Source organism: Triturus cristatus, chromosome 2_1 (assembly GCF_964204655.1).
Source record: "Triturus cristatus chromosome 2_1, aTriCri1.1, whole genome shotgun sequence".
NCBI classification, from domain to species: domain Eukaryota; kingdom Metazoa; phylum Chordata; class Amphibia; order Caudata; family Salamandridae; genus Triturus; species Triturus cristatus.
In genome coordinates this window covers 457,347,802-457,366,508 of record NC_140581.1, presented here as the reverse complement: position 1 = coordinate 457,366,508, position 18,707 = coordinate 457,347,802, and the positions used below count along the sequence as shown (strand labels likewise).

The following is an 18,707-nucleotide window of genomic DNA, read 5'->3' as shown; positions in this document are numbered from 1 at the left end:
AAACTTTTAAGAGTTCTGTACAGTCTTTTTTGCACTGCATCAGAAGGGATCTAGGCATCTAAGCTCTCTCTTTAAATGGTGCCAGCCACGCAGACTTCTCAGATTATTCTTTGGCAGAAAGGCAACCTTTCCTAGTTTCCATAAAGCCAGATGGGGAGGACGTTTCCTCTTGGTGGCTGCAGTTAAACTCTGGAACTTGCTCCCTGCTCACATCTCGGAGGCGGAATCCTCTCCGTGGTTAGGAAATATTTGAAAACAGGGATCTTTTCCTTGTAAACTCTGCCCAGGGCGGCTTTCCCTGGATCTATTGAGATCTTCACCTTCGGCTCAGCGCTTTGATACTGTAAGTTTGGAGTATTTTAACGCCTACTCCAGGGGGGCTCATTTTCACACTCTTGACTGCATCTGTGAATTAGCTCCAAAATTAGAATTACATGGGATTAGGCAGGGACTATTCATGTGCAGATAGACAGAACTGTTCCCTCTGCACTTTTACTCCCAGGGAACTGGACGCTTCATGTCCGATTCACAAAAGCATGTAAACATACATGTAAAAGCGTACTCCTGTAGTACCACTTACCATGCTCATAAATGCTTTTGTGAATTGGCCCAAAATCAATATTATTCTCATCTGTAGCGTAGGTAGCATTTGAAAGGCGTTGTCCTGGTTTCCTGCTTTGTGAACTTCCGGCACAGGAACCTTCTGCTTCTACTGAGCTGAAGGCCTTTACTGACTGACTGAAACATTTATAAAGCGCACTTATGCCGTGGCGTCTTGGCGCTAAGGGCATTAAAACACACAATGCGAAGTCCTAGGGTCTTGGAAAAAGCCAGGTCTTTATCTTTTTTCTGAAGAGAACCCTGTTAGGTTCCAGCCTAACTGTCTCCGGAAGAGAGTTCCACAAAATAGAGGCTTACTAAGAAAAAACAGCTCCTCCCCATCTAGCTCTTTTGATTCTGGGGACACAAACCAGCCCTGAGTTAGCAGACCTAAGCGCACGTACGGGTTGGTACATGGGAAACAGCGATTGAATATCCAAAGCTCCACCTCCGTAGATTGCCTTGTGCACCAGGCAGAGAGCTTTGAATTTTATCCTCTGGACCACTGGAAGCCAGTGAAGTTCTTTAATTACTGCCGAGATCGGATGATGTTTGGGCAGATCATAGAGTATTCGCGCTGCCGCATTCTGGAGGGATTAGAGTTTTTTAATCAGTCCCTTACCTATAACAAGATAGAGCGCATTACAATAATCAATTTTAGAAAGGACAAGGGCTCCAACCACCGTTTTCCGGAGAGACATTGGGATAAAAGGTAGAATCTTCCATAAGATTTTCAATGTAAAGAAACAGGCTGAAGTGACTTGATTAACTTGAGAGGCGTATTTTAGATCTTTATCCAATACCACTCCCAGGTTCCTCGCCCTAGTTACAGGGACTGGACAGGAGCCTGCCTCAGGGGGCCACCAAGTTTGGCTCCAGATGGAGGGAAGTTGGCCAAACTCTATGACCTCGGTCTTATCAGTATTTATCTTCAGGAAGTTCCTGGTCATCTGCGCCATTACATCAGTAAGACAGTTCCGGAACCTCTCGGCTGTTTGCCCGACACTCTGAGACAGGGAGACCACTAATTGAGTGTCATCGGCGTAAGACACCAGCATTAAGCCATGTTCAGTGATTACCTGTGCCAGAGGTCTAACATACGGATTAAAAAGAGTATGAGACAGTGCAGAGCCCTGCGGGACTCCACACGGAAGATGGAATAATCCAGATTGTACGCCATTCCTGTGAATCTGTTGCTCACGCGATGTTAAAAAGGAGGTGAGTAGGGTTAAGGCAGTATCTACAATGCCCACATCCTTCAGCCGCTGCACCAGTACCGAATGGTTCACGGTATCGAAGGCCGCGGTCAGGTCTAGCAGGATAAGTGTGGCTCTACCTCCCCCATCCATCACCTTCGGAATCTGTTCAGTGGCCATGAGCAATGCAGATTCAGTGGAATGAGACGAGCGGAAACCATGTTGTGTGGGATCCAATAAGTTAAGTTGTTCCTATCCAGATAATCCATTAGTTGTAAATTCACAGCTTTTTCCAAGATCTTAGAAGGTAATGGAAGACAAGAGATTGGCCAATTTACGTCCAAAGGATCTAGGGAGGGTTTCTTCAGAATAGGCCTAATACAGGCTTTTTTCCACGGCGTGGGAAAGACCCCAGAAGCAATGACGGCATTCATAAGAGGTGTCAGAGAAGAGCTAATCTTGTGAGGTAGTAGATGTAAAATGTAAGGTGGACATGGGTCCAATGGGGAACCAGAGCAACAGATTGGCCACTTGGTCCTCTTCCAAGGTCGCAAAGCGGGACAGACTATGTGGAAAATCCCAATAATTCGGGGATGCTGCCGTATTGTGTTGTTGAACACCTGCGCTAGTTAGTAGTGTGTTGTATACCATCTGTACTTTATTCTGAAAGAACAGAGACAGTTGTTCTACAAAACTTTGATCTGGCTGAAACCTCTCATTGCCCGGACCTTTAGCTAGCTCTGCTACTGTTTTAAACAGCTCCTTAGAGGAGCTAGTAGCCTCCATGATCTTTGTGGTGTAATAGACTGATTTCGCCCATTTTATTGCTGCCTTATAATCTTCCAATATACTGTTATACCCTTTCTTATGCTCCGTACTATAATCAGATCTCCAGATTTGCTCCTTACGTCTACACATTATTTTTATTTGCCGCAGCTCCAGCGTGTACCAGGGTGAAGTAACCCTTTTATTGTGGGAAGATTTAGTGACTTCCGGAGCATGCAAATTAACAGCTGATCTCAGCCATTCTTCAAAATTATAGGCTGAGATGTTGATATCAGATGTCACCTTAGGTGGCTCAGTCTCCAAGGTAGTCAGCAACTCATTCTTCTTAATTGCTTTCCATTCTGTTTGCCTCTCTTTTTTCCATAACTTTTACTAGTTTCCTTTGCTTGGTTTTGTTTTCGATTTTGTTAAAGCTTCTTTACATTTCTCCAGAGACAATACGATAGTTCTGCAATGTTACAGATAAGAATAGTTCCCCGAGTATTCTTTACTCGTGTGTTTCAAGACTTGCGTAAAGCCTCAATGGTACCAGCCGGCATTCAACAAATTGACATGCAACATTGTACCATTGAAAAAAGCTGGCTCACCCTTTTGGAGTTTTTCCGCGTTCAGCGTTCCCCTCCGGTTTCGCTTTCCCCGGTCCGCTCGAAATGGTGATACTGCGTGCTTTCAACGCTCTTTGTTTGTTCTTTTCTGCCGGCGTTCGCCCGTGTCAAAAATTCACTTCCTTCCTCATACGGCCCGTTTTTTCAACACCTGGGCGCTCTTGGTGGTGCTTTCATGGTACGACGGAGCCAGGTCGTTACAATTTCCAAAAGCAAACGTCTCCAGTTGGAGACAGGTCCGCTCGCACTCAGAAAATAATCGAAGCAGATTCCAAATTCCAATTAGCAAGGTTGTGATTTAATTAAGCATACCAGTAAAAAATCCTCTACTCGTTTCAATCTTTACAAAGATCTTTTTCACGAGGTTCAATCAATATACTTCTGCCATGTTTTTTCCAATCTTTAAACCCATTTCCTCATATGTCATTACATCACTTCCTGTTTATTGTTTGCAGTGCATTCTGGTTAGTATAGTTCTATCACTATCTTTTTTTTTTTTTTTAACGATTTTTTATTGATCCAGTTGGATATTACATGATACAGTAGACAGAAACAAATATTAACAGCATTTATACTTCTGCTACATTTTTAGAAAGCTAGACCTAAAAAGAAAAAGAAAATCAAGACAGAATGGCAGTATATATATACGTTCCACAGTACAGTATACATCACTCTCTTGGTCTTGCAGCGATCCATTCAGAGATAGGAGACCACATCATTTTACCAAAATCCTGAGTATTCTTCCCCTTCTGAGCATAGAGAGATATCTCAATATTATATATGCCCAATAATCTAGGTAGCCATATCTGAAAAGAGGGGGGATTTATATCCTTCCAACCTGAGGTAATTAATATCCGAAGCACCGCTACAGATATAAAGACCAGGGCTTCCTCAGCTTTCCCGAGATTTAATCTATTATCTGTGCCAAGTAGCATCAAAGAGGAGGACAATTCTATCCTCTGGCCTAATAACTCCCCCCAGAATTTAGCTATCTCTCCCTGGATAGCTGATAACGAACCACAATTATAAAACATATGCAGCAGATCTGCTTGAGCCATGTTACATCTGGGGCATCTATCATCGTCTCTAACCCCCCATGAAAAGAGCTTTGCGGGGGTATAATACAGATCGAACAAGGTCTTATAGTGCTGAGCCCTCAAGTTCGTAGAGCGAAATACTTTTTTATTCAGATAAAGAGCCATGTCCAGATCAACATCGGGGTTCCCTAATTTCCGTGCAAGCGTATTCTCCATTTTCCCGATATCACTTTTAATTTCACCCAACAAAAACGTATAAATTATTTTAATTCTCAAGCCCCCTTTTACCAGCATATCAATCAAAGGGACTTCTGACACAATAGGCAGCCTGAGTCTTAAACCCTTGAATACACTAACCAATTGAACATAAAAGAACCAATGACTAGAGGGAATACCAGCTCTACTCTAGAGGGCATCAAAACCCTTTATCCCATCTTCACCCACCAAGTCTCCTAGTGTCATAATTCCGTGCTCCTGCCAAATCCGAAAATTCCTATCTAAACCCCTCCCCCAAAATATACTAGAATTACTAAGGTGGAGATACGCATGAATTTTGGGGATTTTAAAGAGCCTAGATATAGCTTTCCAAACTCCCCAAACACCTTCCAAAATCTTAAAACGAGGTTTTTTATAATATCTACGATCAACTTCACACATCAAGAGACCTTGTGCTTTTCTTCCAACTAATAACTCGAAAATAGATGGTGGCATCTGTAAATCTCTATCCTCTAGGTTAAGAGACTGTGTAGACTGAAAAAGGATGGCCATTTCAGCTAACAAACAGGACCAATGATAAAGTCTTAAATTCGGTAAGGTAAGCCCACCCCTATCCCTCGGGAGTGACAATAAATTTGTGGAGCGTCTGATTTTCCCGTACTGCCAAATAAACCTTATAAAAATTGATTCTTGCCGTTTGATTATTTTTTCCTCAACTAACAGAGGTATAGCACGGAAAAGATATAACATTTTTGGGAACATTGTCATTTTGAGGACATTCACTCTCCCAATCAATGATAAATGTAGAACATCAATTCTTTTCAGATCGGTTTCAATCAATTTTCCAAGTGGGATAAAATTCTCCTCTGCAATCCTATCAACTGATGCATTAATTCTAACACCCAAATAAATTGCAGAGTCCATATATCTGGAGTCAGATTTGACAACATTTGCCGTACATATAATTTGTGTTTTAGATTCGTTTAGCAAGTAACCAGATTTATGACCAAATGATTTGACCAAATGGGCCAAAACACCAAGTGCCTGTTGAGGGTTGGTAGTGATCACTGCCAAGTCATCTGCATACGCCATAATCTTATTTTCATATCCATTACATATCACAGGTCTTATCATAGGGCTGGCTATAATCTCCTGAATCAAAGGGTCAATATAAAGAGCGAAGAGGATAGGGGAACAGGGACAGCCTTGACGCGTACCTCTGCTTATGAGAATTTTTTCCGAACACTCACCCATAACCACAATCCGAGCGACTGGATCGACATACATTGCTCTCAATGCTTTAATACAGTTCTTGCCAAAGCCCCTACCAATTAAAATCTGCCAAAGAAAGTTCCACCCAACACGATCAAAGGCTTTCTCTGCATCGAGCAGGATCATGGCCATCTCTCCCCCCACTGCCGACTGGACATCAAATAGGGCTATTGCCCTCCTAATGTGGTCCGTAGTACCACGCCCAGGTACAAATCCATGCTGCCATGGGGAGACGAGGTCGCCTATGATCCTGCCCAGCCTCTTAGCCCAAATTTTAGAATATAGCTTCGTATCTGTGTTGATTAACGAAATTGGGGGATAAGAGCCCGGCTTCTCGCTAGGTTTCCCCTTTTTATGAAATACCGCTATATTGGTTTCCTTCCATGATTCCGGAACCACTCCTGTACCAATTATCCCATTGAAACGATCGATGAGAAGCGGGGTGATCTCTGCCTCAAAACATTTATAAACCTCCAAGGGAATTCCGTCAGGGCCTGCTGCCTTGCCAAGGGCTGACTCATGCAAGGCAGCCGCTATTTCACTCCCACAGATATCCCTCTCTAACTCTTCCTTTGCCGCATCCCCTAAACGGGGGCCATCATCAACAACCTCTTCACTCTGAGATTCATTTGGTTTTGCCTCTAAGTACAGATTTTGATAGAAATTCTTAAAAACCTGGAGGATGTCCTTGGGATCTGAATATTCTATCCCATTTTCTTCAATCTCAGAGATGATATTTTTTGCCTTCCCCTGCCGGATTTGTAAAGCTAAAATTCTACCTGCCTGTTCGCTTGTTTCATACCGTCTAGCCCTGGATGATTGATATTCAGTCATTGCTCTCAGTGTAACTAGCTTCTGTAGTTCTGCTCTAGCTACCAGCAATAACCTATAACTCTCGTTACTAACCCGACCTTGAGCAATATCACAAGTATGTTGTTCCTCTGCAGCAGACAATTTCCTGACACTGTTTTCAACCTTACTCCTATCCTCATTTCTAAGCTTTGCTGCACAACTTATCGTTTCGCCTCTAAAAGCTGCCTTGAATGCCTCCCAGACCCCATTTCGTGATGTGCTATATCTATTGGCATCAAAAAAGCCAACCACCCATTTCCTAATATGACCAACGAAATGATTATCCGATAATAGCCTCCTTTCGAACGTCCATCTTGTCCGAATCTTTCCTACCTCTACCATTTGTACTGTTAATACCAGCGGATTATGATCCGACAAAAATTTCGGAAGTTTAATAATTCCCACCCTATAAATTTCTGAGGATATAAAAAAATAATCCAATTTTGAGTATTTTTGAAAAGGGTTTGAGAAATATGTAAAACCAGATTTTAGAGGTTCCTTGGCACCCCACACGTCTACCAACCCATGTGAGCTAATGAGGGCTTTTATAGCCCTAAAGACTCTGGGTTTCCGTCCAGAGTAAGCTACGTTGCTGGCCCAATCAGCCGAGATATTCAAATCCCCACAAAATATTATTGGAGTTAGCCAATTTACCAGCTCCATTTCTAAAAAATCGAAGATCTCAGGATCATCACAATTTGAACCATAAACAACACAGAGTGTGAAGCCTTTTCCCATCTCCACCAAAAGCCATCTCCCGCTACCATCAGTTTTGATCCGCCTACCACCGCCCATAGATGTCCTGGCTAGGACAGCGACCCCTCTAATTATTGATGATTGAGTTGTACATGCTAACAACTCAAAGCCATTTAAATGCATAAGACTCCTTCGAGCCCAGGGAAGATGGGTTTCTTGCAAGCATAGAACGTCAAAATTATTATGCTTCACATACTGTGCCAGTTTATTACGCTTCCTCCAATCATTCAGCCCACCTATATTAACTGAACAAATTTTAATGCCTGCCATCCCTTAAATGTACATACATATCAAAAACCATCTGCACATTTAGCAAATTAACTAATACTTTAATCATCATGATCTGCCTACAAAAATATCCAACTTCTTCTACGAACACCATACTGCATCTTATTTTTCTGTTTTTTGTTGACCCACCACCATTCCCCTCCCCACCCACCCTCCCCCCGCGCCACCCCCCTTCCTGAGAAGCGCTCAGACCTAGTCTGTGCTTAGGATGGAATGCAGAGATTACAGTGACGACTATCTATTAAAACCAAAAAAATAATCCTATATAATATCAAGGCCCGACCAATATTCTGACCAATATAGTATCTGTGGCCTGCTCCCCGTCACCTAATTCTAGCCGAGACCAACACTAGAAAACAAACTGGGATAAATATACCCCCCACCAGCTACTTAACAGATAATTCTATTTAGCCAAGGGAGTCCAGGTACTCTTTTGCCTTAATTTCTGAGGCAAAAAATACCGTCTTCCCTGCGTTGATTATTTTCAACTGAGCGGGATTTATCAAAAAGGCTTGAATCTTCTTGTCCTGAAATAGTTTTATCATCCCTTTCAGTCTCCACCTACGCTCCACTGTCGCGTGGCAAAAATCAGGGCGAACAAAGAAAGAGACCCCTTCGCCGCTTCTTTTAGAATCTGGTCTCGCTTTTTCTGCGATAGATTGTCTCAAGATATAATTGCCAAAGAAGATCAGCACAGCCCTGGGTTTATCTCCTTCCTTGGGTTTTTTGCGGATATTATAGGGGGTACGATGGACCCGTTGTATCTCGGTAGACCAGTTCCAGTTAGAGAGCTCTGGAAATGCTTGCTCGAAAAGTTTGATCATGTACACTTTGATATCAGAGCCCTCGATTCCTTCAGGGATTCCCAACACCCTCAAATTATTCCGGCGCAGCCTGTTCTCCATCTCCTCCATTTTCCACTGCATATCCACCACCTGAGCAGAATGGGAATTCACCTGACTAATCGCCACTGCTACCTCTGTCTCCGTTGACACAATTCTCTCCTCTAGATTAGATACTCGATCCCCTATATTTGTACAGGCTTTAGATAATTTCCTGACCACACCCTGAATCTTCCTCATAGCAGCCTGGGCTTTGCGATTATCCTGGCGTGTCTCCTCTCGGTGTGAAATTATCTCTTTATGGATAGCTTCCAACATTGATATATGAGCAGTATCCATATTAGGAGAACCCTGCAAAGCCAGAGCGGAGGAATGATCCCAGCTGAGTTCACATTGAGGATTAACCTGGATCTGAGCCTGAGCCGGTTTCCTCCCGGTTAGACCCGCCGGAGGTCTAGATGTAATTATCGGAGGATCTAATTCTGAATCATTTTCTGAGTCCAAAAAGGAGCTGCACTCCTCGTCCTCAGACCATTCTGCCCCCTCAGAAACTGAAAAAAAACATTCACTGTCCTTGTCCTTTTCCTTTTCATTGGAATGGGCCCCAGAGCCAGCATCCAAGCCCAGGCCAAGACCCAAGCCCACATCGGGACCAGCCCCCGTTTTGAGATAGTCTGACTGCCCCAATTCCTGTGGACATAGTTCATTATCGGACTTATCTAAGCCCTGCAGAAAAGGGGTTCCTTTCTCTATCACCACCTTAATCGGCTCACTCCCACTAGTCGCAATAGTCACACCATCTAGGTTTTTTGCTTCGGTCGAGCTTAGTGCAGTAGATAGTGTCTGCTCGCTGAGGGAAAATCCCCCTTAAAGTTGTCAGTCTCGGTGATATCTACCACCTCTGAAGATACACTGCCCCTCCTTGATTTCCCTGTTTCTTTCACTTTTAGACCCTCTTGCTCCTTACCCGTTTTTGGGAAAATGTCGGCTATTGAGGCTGTTGAAGAAGTAGTCTGTCTGGTTCTCCCAAGATTTTGCTGGCTTTTTTTTGTTGAGCCAGGCGGGCAGGCTTTTCCACTCCACTCGTCATTTCCTGATGCCATACTGTCGATGCCTTCTCGCAAAGTTTTTTTCCTTTGGGTGGCCGTTTTCCCTGTGGGCGCCGTTTTAGGAGCCATAATTCCTCCGCCTCTCCCCTTTCTCCTGGGAAACAGATTCCCCAAAACCGGTACACCACAGCAAACACCCTCCAGCCTGAAGCGAAACTCTGCTTCACTCCGCCTGGTTCGCCGGCCTGAACGGCCCGAACGTGAGCTCCGCCCTCCTATGCGCCCGGCACAACAATCGGCAGTGAGAGCCGCGAACGCCCGGATGATCCACCTCGCGGAGCCACAGAGAATCAGGCAAGTCGCTGCAAACGCCCTCGGCATCCCAAAATGTCCGTACGGTCGGGCTAGTCAGATCCCGGGAAGCAGATCAGAACATTCTGCTTGAATCGGCCGTAACCTTCCGAGCCGTCACTGCTCCTCCGCAACGGCTAGGGTTTAGCCGCCATCTTGCTTCTAACTCTCAGCCCCCCATCCAAGCAGTTCTATCACTATCACTGCACTTTATTTTATTTACATTATCACCCATAGTGTACTATTACTCATTATTTATTTATCTTACTTCTGACTCCTTTCTTATCATGTTGTTTTTTGCCATTATCAACCAATTTTTTTGTTTTACAAAGGAAATTAATTTTACGGGCGATCCACTGTCTGTTCTTGGCATTCTTGAAATTATCCATTAAATTATATTGACTGCCCTATTTACGGATGTCAATATCCATTTAATTATTTCTATTTGGTCTTGTCGCTCCTTTTTTGATAGAACTAACTTTCGTATTGATTATACTCTTTAGTTAATACCCTCCGGTGGGTAACGACAACGACCTCATCCTTTTAGAATTTATCCACTTAGTTTTGCCCTTTATTTTTTACTTCCCTTACTCTATATATCGGATTTATTAGGAGTACTCATTTATTTTCCAGTGAATTTTTATGCAATCGTGCTACTGCAAACCCACCACCTGAACGGATTGAACCAGGATGAAGAGATGCACTCGCATCTGTGAAACTCAAAAAGAAGTCAATGAACTGTTTGAACTTTTTTGCCTCCAAATTGTAAAAACTGTCAAATAATTTTAATTTTGTATAGAATTAGATTTATAAGGTCAAAAACACTAAAGTTGGTGGTGGGTTTGCAGTAGCACGATTGCATAAAAATTCACTGGAAAATAAATGAGTACTCCTAATAAATCTGATATATAGATGTAATGACGTATGAGGAAATGGGTTTAAAGATTGGAAAAAACATGGCAGAAGTGTATTGATTGAACCTCGTGAAAAAGATCTTTGTAAAGATTGAAACGCGTAGAGGATTTTTCACTGGTATGCTGAATTAAATCACAACCTTGCTAATTGGAATTTGGAATCTGCTTCGATTATTTTCTGAGTGCGAGCGGACCTGTCTCCAACTGGAGACGTTGCTTTTGGATATATATATATATATTTATATATATATATATATATATATATATATATATGTGTGTGTGTGTGTGTATGCTTCTCCTATGAGTCTAGATCCATTAAACACTGGGTCTGGAGACTGATTATTGAATGTCTGGGTGGGAAATTATTGCTCGCATCAGACTGCAAGATATGGTGGTGGGTTTATAAGGATCAGACAGAAGCAAATGCGATGGATGGATGGGTGCGTGGGCGGATGGGTGGATGGATGGATGAATGATTATGCAGTTGTGCAACATCCTCCCCAGTGGGACATTTCTAACCATGGAGACTATCTAATAGAAAGTCAGTAGTTCCGCAAAAGAGGCTGCAGTATTATTGGATATGCACTGCACCGAAACTCACCAAACCCATCTGAAATTGTCTGGCTGTGCTTCTGATTGAATCACAAAACTAATGCTTTCATGACATCCAACCGGATACCTAAGGTTGGCTATTCAATATCCCTGATTATATCAGTTTTCGGCCCACCTTGGACTTCAACCCCAGAAACTCCCTTTATGTGCCCATTTTCTGAAAATACCAAAGAGTCCTGAAATCGTTCATCTTCCATCAAGCCTAGGACCTAGACCTAGCGTAATCACTCCTGATTGTCATCATTCGGATGAGGCTCCACCGATATAACTCTTACCCCTTCTTTTTTCCTACACATGCTCTGAATAAGCCATAATGATAATGCAAACAACCTAAATATCAATGAGAAATATTAATTAAGTGCAAGGATGGAAAGGAGCTTTTCCAAAAACATGAGAAGCAAAACTGAACTTCTTGTTCCTCGACCACAAAGGTGCAGCCACCTTCCCTTTCTTTGAATTTTTGCCACTCATTCTAGGGCAATCATTCACCTTTGCATCAAGGTCAAATGCCACAAGTCACATTTCATGCTGAAAGGCCACTTGAAATCCATGTTGCATATTTAATCAGCACACCAGTGGTTCAGAATAGTGCACCTAGATGTGGAGCTGGATTACGCCCACCTAGGACACCATTATCTTGAGTCAAATCTCTGCACTGCTTAACTCTGGCAGCTGAGGTTAATTTCAAGATCTTCTTCCACATGCAGACATGCGTTCATCAAGAAACTCTTAAATACCCAAGCAGCGAAGAACCTCACTGCTCCTGCACTCATCCAGATCTGCAGAACATGCTCATAGTTGTAGGTGATTGTGTCATTGTTATTGTGTTTTGTAATTTATGTAGCAGAGATTCTTCCCCTCAGTATTCTGATTAATACTGGAAGTACTGGGGTATTAATGTTCTTCTGATTGCCAAGCACAGTTGGATATGTCAAGAAACTTCAAGAGGGGCAGATACAGCAATGTCATTGCTGTTATCTGCCTTGAAAACATTTAACAATGTTTTTGAAAGGAGCTTGCTGCCATGACATGATGGAATGGCTGGTACTAGCCAGTGTTTGGCAAAACTGCCCGGCTAAGTCTGCAGGAGAACTTTGGTGAAAACTTCCCAGTGGGAAACTTGTAATATGGTAGGGCAGTGATGGGTGGACCAACTGCAGCAGCAACTCCTCTACCACCCCAACCATTTGGTACCTAGTCAACCAAGGTCGAATTTACCTTCATATGTCTACGGAATGATTCTTAGATAGCACTGAGTTCCATCTTTAAAGGTCGCCTGCTAATCCACATCTCTTCTAGCAGTTCAGATGCATATGCATGTTGGATCCTTAAGTGTAAATTTTCTGCAACAAGCATACAGGTATAGGCTGTGTTGTTCGTGTCATAAGAAAGCATCATTTTATATTTACAGACTCTCATTCGTTCAGGCACAAGAGCAGGAGGAAAGAATCCCTGGATGGTAAATCGATCACATCACGCAGCAGCGATGGTAAGGAGAGCATCGGATGTTTTTATATATCAGTGTAAGGAATGCTTCTTCTGCGATCATTGGTTGAGTGGTTTGTGCTCAACAGCATAGACCTCAGCTCTACAGCACTAATTACTTACATTTTATTTGAGTTTTTGGTTGGCATCATCCGTGGCTTTAGGGATATAAAAGGGTGTTACAGGATAAATAACACTGAACATTTGCATAGACTAATTGAATCATAAAACATTTTAGCAAATATCATGAAAATTACAGCATCCATCAAAACTGTATGGCAGTGTTAAACCAATCTCTTAAACTAATGAAAAGAAGTAGGGAAATGGTAAAAAGAAGATTTGAGATGAGGAAACACTGATACACTTCTTTGGTTGTTAGGGTCGTCAGAGAATGTGGCTGGTTGGTGCACACTACATGCCAGAAGTGTGAACTGGTAAATAAGTATGGCTTACTGCCAGTCCCTGTGGAGGGTCATTGTAACGAGGGAGAGAGAGGGTACAGAAGGAGTGGTGATCCAAGGAGTTGAGGTTTGGTGCTAAGATGGGAGAGGAACCTCACATCTCACAGCTGCACCAAACTGCCCAGACTCAGATGGACTCTGATGCCAGTTCCGAGTTACGGAATTAATTTACAACCTGACTCTCTATTTGAAATTGTGTTTTCTGCCAGGTATACCAACAAGAAATGATACATTTTCAAGCTGATATTTCTTCTCGATTTATGATGTTGCACTGTTAGGTTGCTGGAATTTCTCAAGCCAGTGATGTCCTCAAGAATTTGGTCTGTATGCATTTCAAGGAAATGTTGACTGTTTTTGAACATTTCTTTGTATGTCTTAACTATATTGCCTAAAATATAAAATTGACAGTATTATTTGACTGCTACTTTATTATTCATTGCAACAGATGCATGGAGGAATTGAAGCCGGGCATTCTTCTAGCTGCATGTTTGACCAGTGTTGTTTGTTTTTCTTACCAGCACCAAGCTTACAAAATCGCAGGTATTCATCGATGGCGCGAATCCACTCCATGACAATAGAAGCTCCCATCACAAAGGTATGATATGAGTGTTGCAGATGTGCCGTGAACCTACACATCCCCACAGTTTCCTTGCGATCAACAAATGGGTGGAGTTGTCTTGCCCAAAGCAACCTACTCTGTAGGATGGTAACTCAACAAGCCCTCCAGCCCAAAACATTTAGTGGACTTTCACAGGGGTTAGAGAAAGTGCAACTATGGAGGATTTCCGAATGAACTGAAAAATTGAAATATACAGAGGTGATAAAGAGATGAGTAGAAATGCAAGAGGAGAATATATTGTGGCATGTACTCTCTTATCGTGATTGTAATAAAATACTCTGGACCCGATTCACAAAAGTAATCTGAGACAAAATCCTAACTTTATGACTTTCAGTATTCACAGAAGGCATTTAGGAGTACTAAAGTTAGGATTTTGTCTCAATTGGTCTCAGTTACACTTACGTTTTGGTCTTAAGTTAAACTTAAGACAAACTTAAGTTTGTCTTAAGTTTAACTTAAAACCAAAACGTAAGTGTAACTGAGACAAAATCCTAGTCGTAAAATGCTTCTGGATCCATGTAAATGTGGTGTCTAGGGCAGTGATGGATCACTGACATAATATCAGAATAAACAATATTGTATAATAGAAATATTGTGTCAAAAATATAGTTCACAAAAATAAAGATTTCCTATCCTTAAAATAGTAAGTACAAAAATATTGGAAAAAATATATAGTTTCACATTAAAATTGTTAAAAACATCCAAAAATATTGTACCTCATCAGCTCAGTTGCTTGCCGGTATGGTTTTTATTATTCAAATCAAAGTGCAGTCGATCATGACGCGTTTCAGCCAACGCAGTGGCCTTGGTCACATTATATATATATATATATATATATATATATATATATATATATATATATATATATATATAACTATATATATATATATAGTTTAAAGTAGTAAGCCTTAAATATTTTAGTATATACCAATAATATAATGTTAATTAAATAAATCTCACTAATATTTAATACTATATATACATATATACTTATATAAACACTCATACATATATATGTATATATATATAAATATATAATGTAACACAATTAAAAAAATATTATATGCTATATACAAGATTTTTAATTCTTTACATTTACTACTATAAATAGTACTATACGTGACCAAGGCTCGATTGAATGGAAACGCGTAATGGCTGTTTAAAAATAAACCAGATTACTTGCACTGAGTTTGTGGTCCGTGCCTGTTTTTGTGGAGGAGATTTGCAAGAGTGACAGATTCCGAGATATATATATATATATATCTCAGAGCAATACCCTTTCACGGTTGGAGTGCCACATAAATTATGCACAAAAGAAGTAGAGAACTCTGGGCAGTTCCCACGTTTAGGTGGAGAGCAGCTCCTGTATAGAGCACCCTACAATACCAACAACACTCTGAGGGCCAGATGTACGACCGTTCCATTTTACGAGTCGCAAATTGCGTCGAATTGCGACTCACAATTTGCGACTCCCAAAAATGGAATGTACAACAGTGTCTCAGACATTGTTTGCGATTCCCAATGGGCTCGCAAATTGCATGCCTCAATAATATTCATGAGGCAAGTGCAATTTGCGATCCCATAGGGGATGGTTAGTACTCCCAGGTATGGTGACCTGCTGGGGTCAGCAGACCACCATGTCTGTGACTGCTTTTTAAATAAGGCAGTTTTTTTATTTAAATGCAGCCCGTTTTCCTTAAAGAAAATCGGGATGCATTTAAAAAAGAAAAATTAAACTGGGACCACTGCCCACTGCCCACCCACTCACAAAGGGGAAGGGATCCCCTAGGAACCCCTTCCAAGTTGCGAGTGGTTTACCTCCTACTTGAAGTAGGTGGTAAACTGCAAGTGTTTTGCGGCAGCAAATGCAGTCACCTCCCTTTTTTGAAAGGGACGCCCCTTCCGAATAGCGAAAGTTGCAAATGCTATTTTGTAAGTCAGTGACTTGCAAAATAGCATTTGTACATGCCAGGACCCTCAATTGTGGAGGATTCCACAAAACATTTTCTCCTCGGTGTCGTCCCATGCCTGACTAATGGCAATGTGCAGAATAACTGTTTACACCTTGGGCTGGTGTTGGCGAATAGGCGAGTGGTCATCAGATGGCACAAGTGGATCCACTATATCTGCTTGGGCTAGAGACATGGCTGGTGAAAGAAAGACGCATGAGGGCAGTGAGAACAGATGATCGGGTTGAGGAGGATTGCCTGGACTGAGCTGGGATGCTACAGGAATTCTTGACCTTGGCAGAGGCAGATGCATAACTGGGACACTGTAGTGCCTGGCCACAGACCCACTGTATAGGGGTCTGTGTAGGGGTGGGGGTGGACATGGCGGATGGGAGGATGCAAGTGGGGGAGAGCAAGGATTCCATTGGGGGGGTAAGCAATTATGGCCCAACCAAGAAAATGGGATGGAGATCATCTAGGATAATATGAGAAGAGCACCAGCAAGGTTGGACTCCAAAGGAGTGTGGTGGGGGAGGAGGGGCGTAGACCAATCCGGGAAAGAACCCTATCGCTAACACATTGAGAATGCATGTCAAGTTGTATCTTAATTCTAAATTGAAAGCACTGCGTTTGAAATTCCAACGAAATTGGTTCTTCAGCCCGGTGTTGAATGTTGTTATTGACTCATAAATAAAAAATGCAAAAATAAAGATTTAAAAAATAAAAATACTTCGTGCTTGCTGTAATTTCAAGGTAGGTATCAGATGGGTAGATCCTGGCCACTTCCATATTAAATGCAGCAGATTCCCCTCCAGCGGCCCGGGCCTAATAGTTACACCCACTCTATAGGCTTTTCACTCTACTCTCAAAGCCACCCAGCCTTTTCTGAAAATTGTTTAGAAATTGTGATACAGGTGCCATCGCACTGACTTTGCTCCGTGTTTCCTGCCACAAGCTGTTGTGGAGTTGTGGAAATCGCATCCTATTATGCTCCCTGACAATATGCCAGGTGTAAATGTACGGCTCCTTCTCACTGGTCCTGTGGTTTCACTGTCTAACATTTTCACATGTCAGTGTTATACTATTTGGGGGGGGGGGGGGTGATGGTTTTGGCAGCAGTGTTGCTCCTGTTGTTGATTTGCACTGTTAGAATGTGCTCCAGGACCTGGTAGTTTTAGCCATAATCAGAGCTTAGACCTACTTACTACTCCCCCTCTCCAAAATGCGGATAAATATTTTCATAAACATGGCATGCAGTTTACAGAGCAGGCATACATTTGTGTAACATATTTAAACGTACGTTGTATTTTTCATCAGTCTCTCTTTGTTGTTAGGTGGAACTATGTAGGGTTTTCATTAGAACACATTTCTAACGAATATTTTAATCCATTACGTCAGTTTTAGTTATTGATACTATTTATTGGAATTAAGCTTTCAGTGAGTCAAGAACAATACTGCTGTATAGGTCATGTGTGCAACTCAGTATACATACCATATGATTGTTGGACCAATCTTCAGACATGTGCATGTCCTCCATCTTAATGCCCTGTCTCTTTGTCCAGGTCATTAACATAATAAATGCTGCCCAAGAGAGTAGCCCGGTCACAGTAGCAGAGGCCTTGGACCGAGTTCTGGAAATCTTGCGGACGACGGAACTCTACTCTCCTCAGTTGGGTACCAAAGATGAGGATCCTCATACTAGTGATCTTGTTGGAGGTCTGATGACTGTAAGTTACTCAACATATATAACACGGCTTACAAATCCTTCAGTCTATGTGTGGTCTAAATGTTAGCCATGGGTTCATGCCAGCATTGCATATTTTATTCAATGAACTATACACCTGCCATCAAAACACTTTCTGAAGCCTGGTTTTAAAAAGTATTACACAGAAACAGTTCGCACACATCCTAAATTACTCTGAGCCTGTTTACAACTTTTAAACCTGGGTTACAATATTGTTGACATACTTGACCGAAAGTGCTAATTTATGATTGTGATATGGTCTCTGCCACTGGATTGGGTTGCCTCGAAATGCGGCTGCATATGTTGACATATCCAAAGAAAGCTGCAGAACATAACACCTGTACAATCAAAAATCAGCATAAGGACACAAGGAAAGAGCCAAAAAAGAATCTAATACAGCAGCCACACTACAAGCGCATTACAATGCAGTAACGCCGTGCAACAGTACACTAGCACAAGAAAAAGAACACTTGACCATCACAACAAATGCTCACAACAAACATGCACACATATCCTTGTCACACATTACCAACCCCACAAACTTGATTTCGTGTTACAGTGGTGAAAAATGTTTGCACTAAACACTACTTAACTTACTACTAAGGATATGAAATAGCACCAGAAAAAAATGTTTGGTATTCTGGCCCAAGAGGTGCAATGTTTTGGTTTTATCCTAATAGGATTGTTCACAGCTGTTCACATTGATTACACCGACGTGTTAGTTAGTTATTTCATGGGTTACTACAGGAACAATCATATGTTCAAACCAGTCAATTTCTTGTAGATGCAATGTGTGTCTAAGAATGTGCAAAACGTTTGGAATCACTGCATCATTGATAATGTGATAGTCACACAGGAGAGGGCAGTATGTTTTCCTTGTCCATTATTTAATTATACATTCCATAGTGCTGGAAGCAAGACCTTCTTAGAGCCAGTGGCCACTACTGCCCAAAGCTGCTCATAAGAAAGTAATGAAATGGTCTGTTTTACATGGGTAGTGTAAATGAGTAATTCCACATCACTGTGTAAAGTCACTGTCTGAGGAACTCCTTGGTTGTTGAAATAATATAATC

The 18,707-nt window shown here is 41.9% G+C and overlaps 1 protein-coding gene across 1 annotated transcript in view; it reads left to right on the top strand.

Moving 5' to 3' along the window:
• The window catches only part of PDE8B (phosphodiesterase 8B), a 977,294-nt gene that overhangs the window by 828,286 nt on the left and 130,301 nt on the right, over positions 1 to 18,707 (top strand). Inside the window, exons 12-14 of the mRNA XM_085632271.1 lie at positions 12,788 to 12,865; positions 13,841 to 13,917; positions 17,453 to 17,617. Of these exons, the coding sequence (XP_085488397.1) occupies positions 12,788 to 12,865; positions 13,841 to 13,917; positions 17,453 to 17,617 (320 nt within the window). The remainder of the gene's footprint in view (positions 1 to 12,787; positions 12,866 to 13,840; positions 13,918 to 17,452; positions 17,618 to 18,707) is intronic.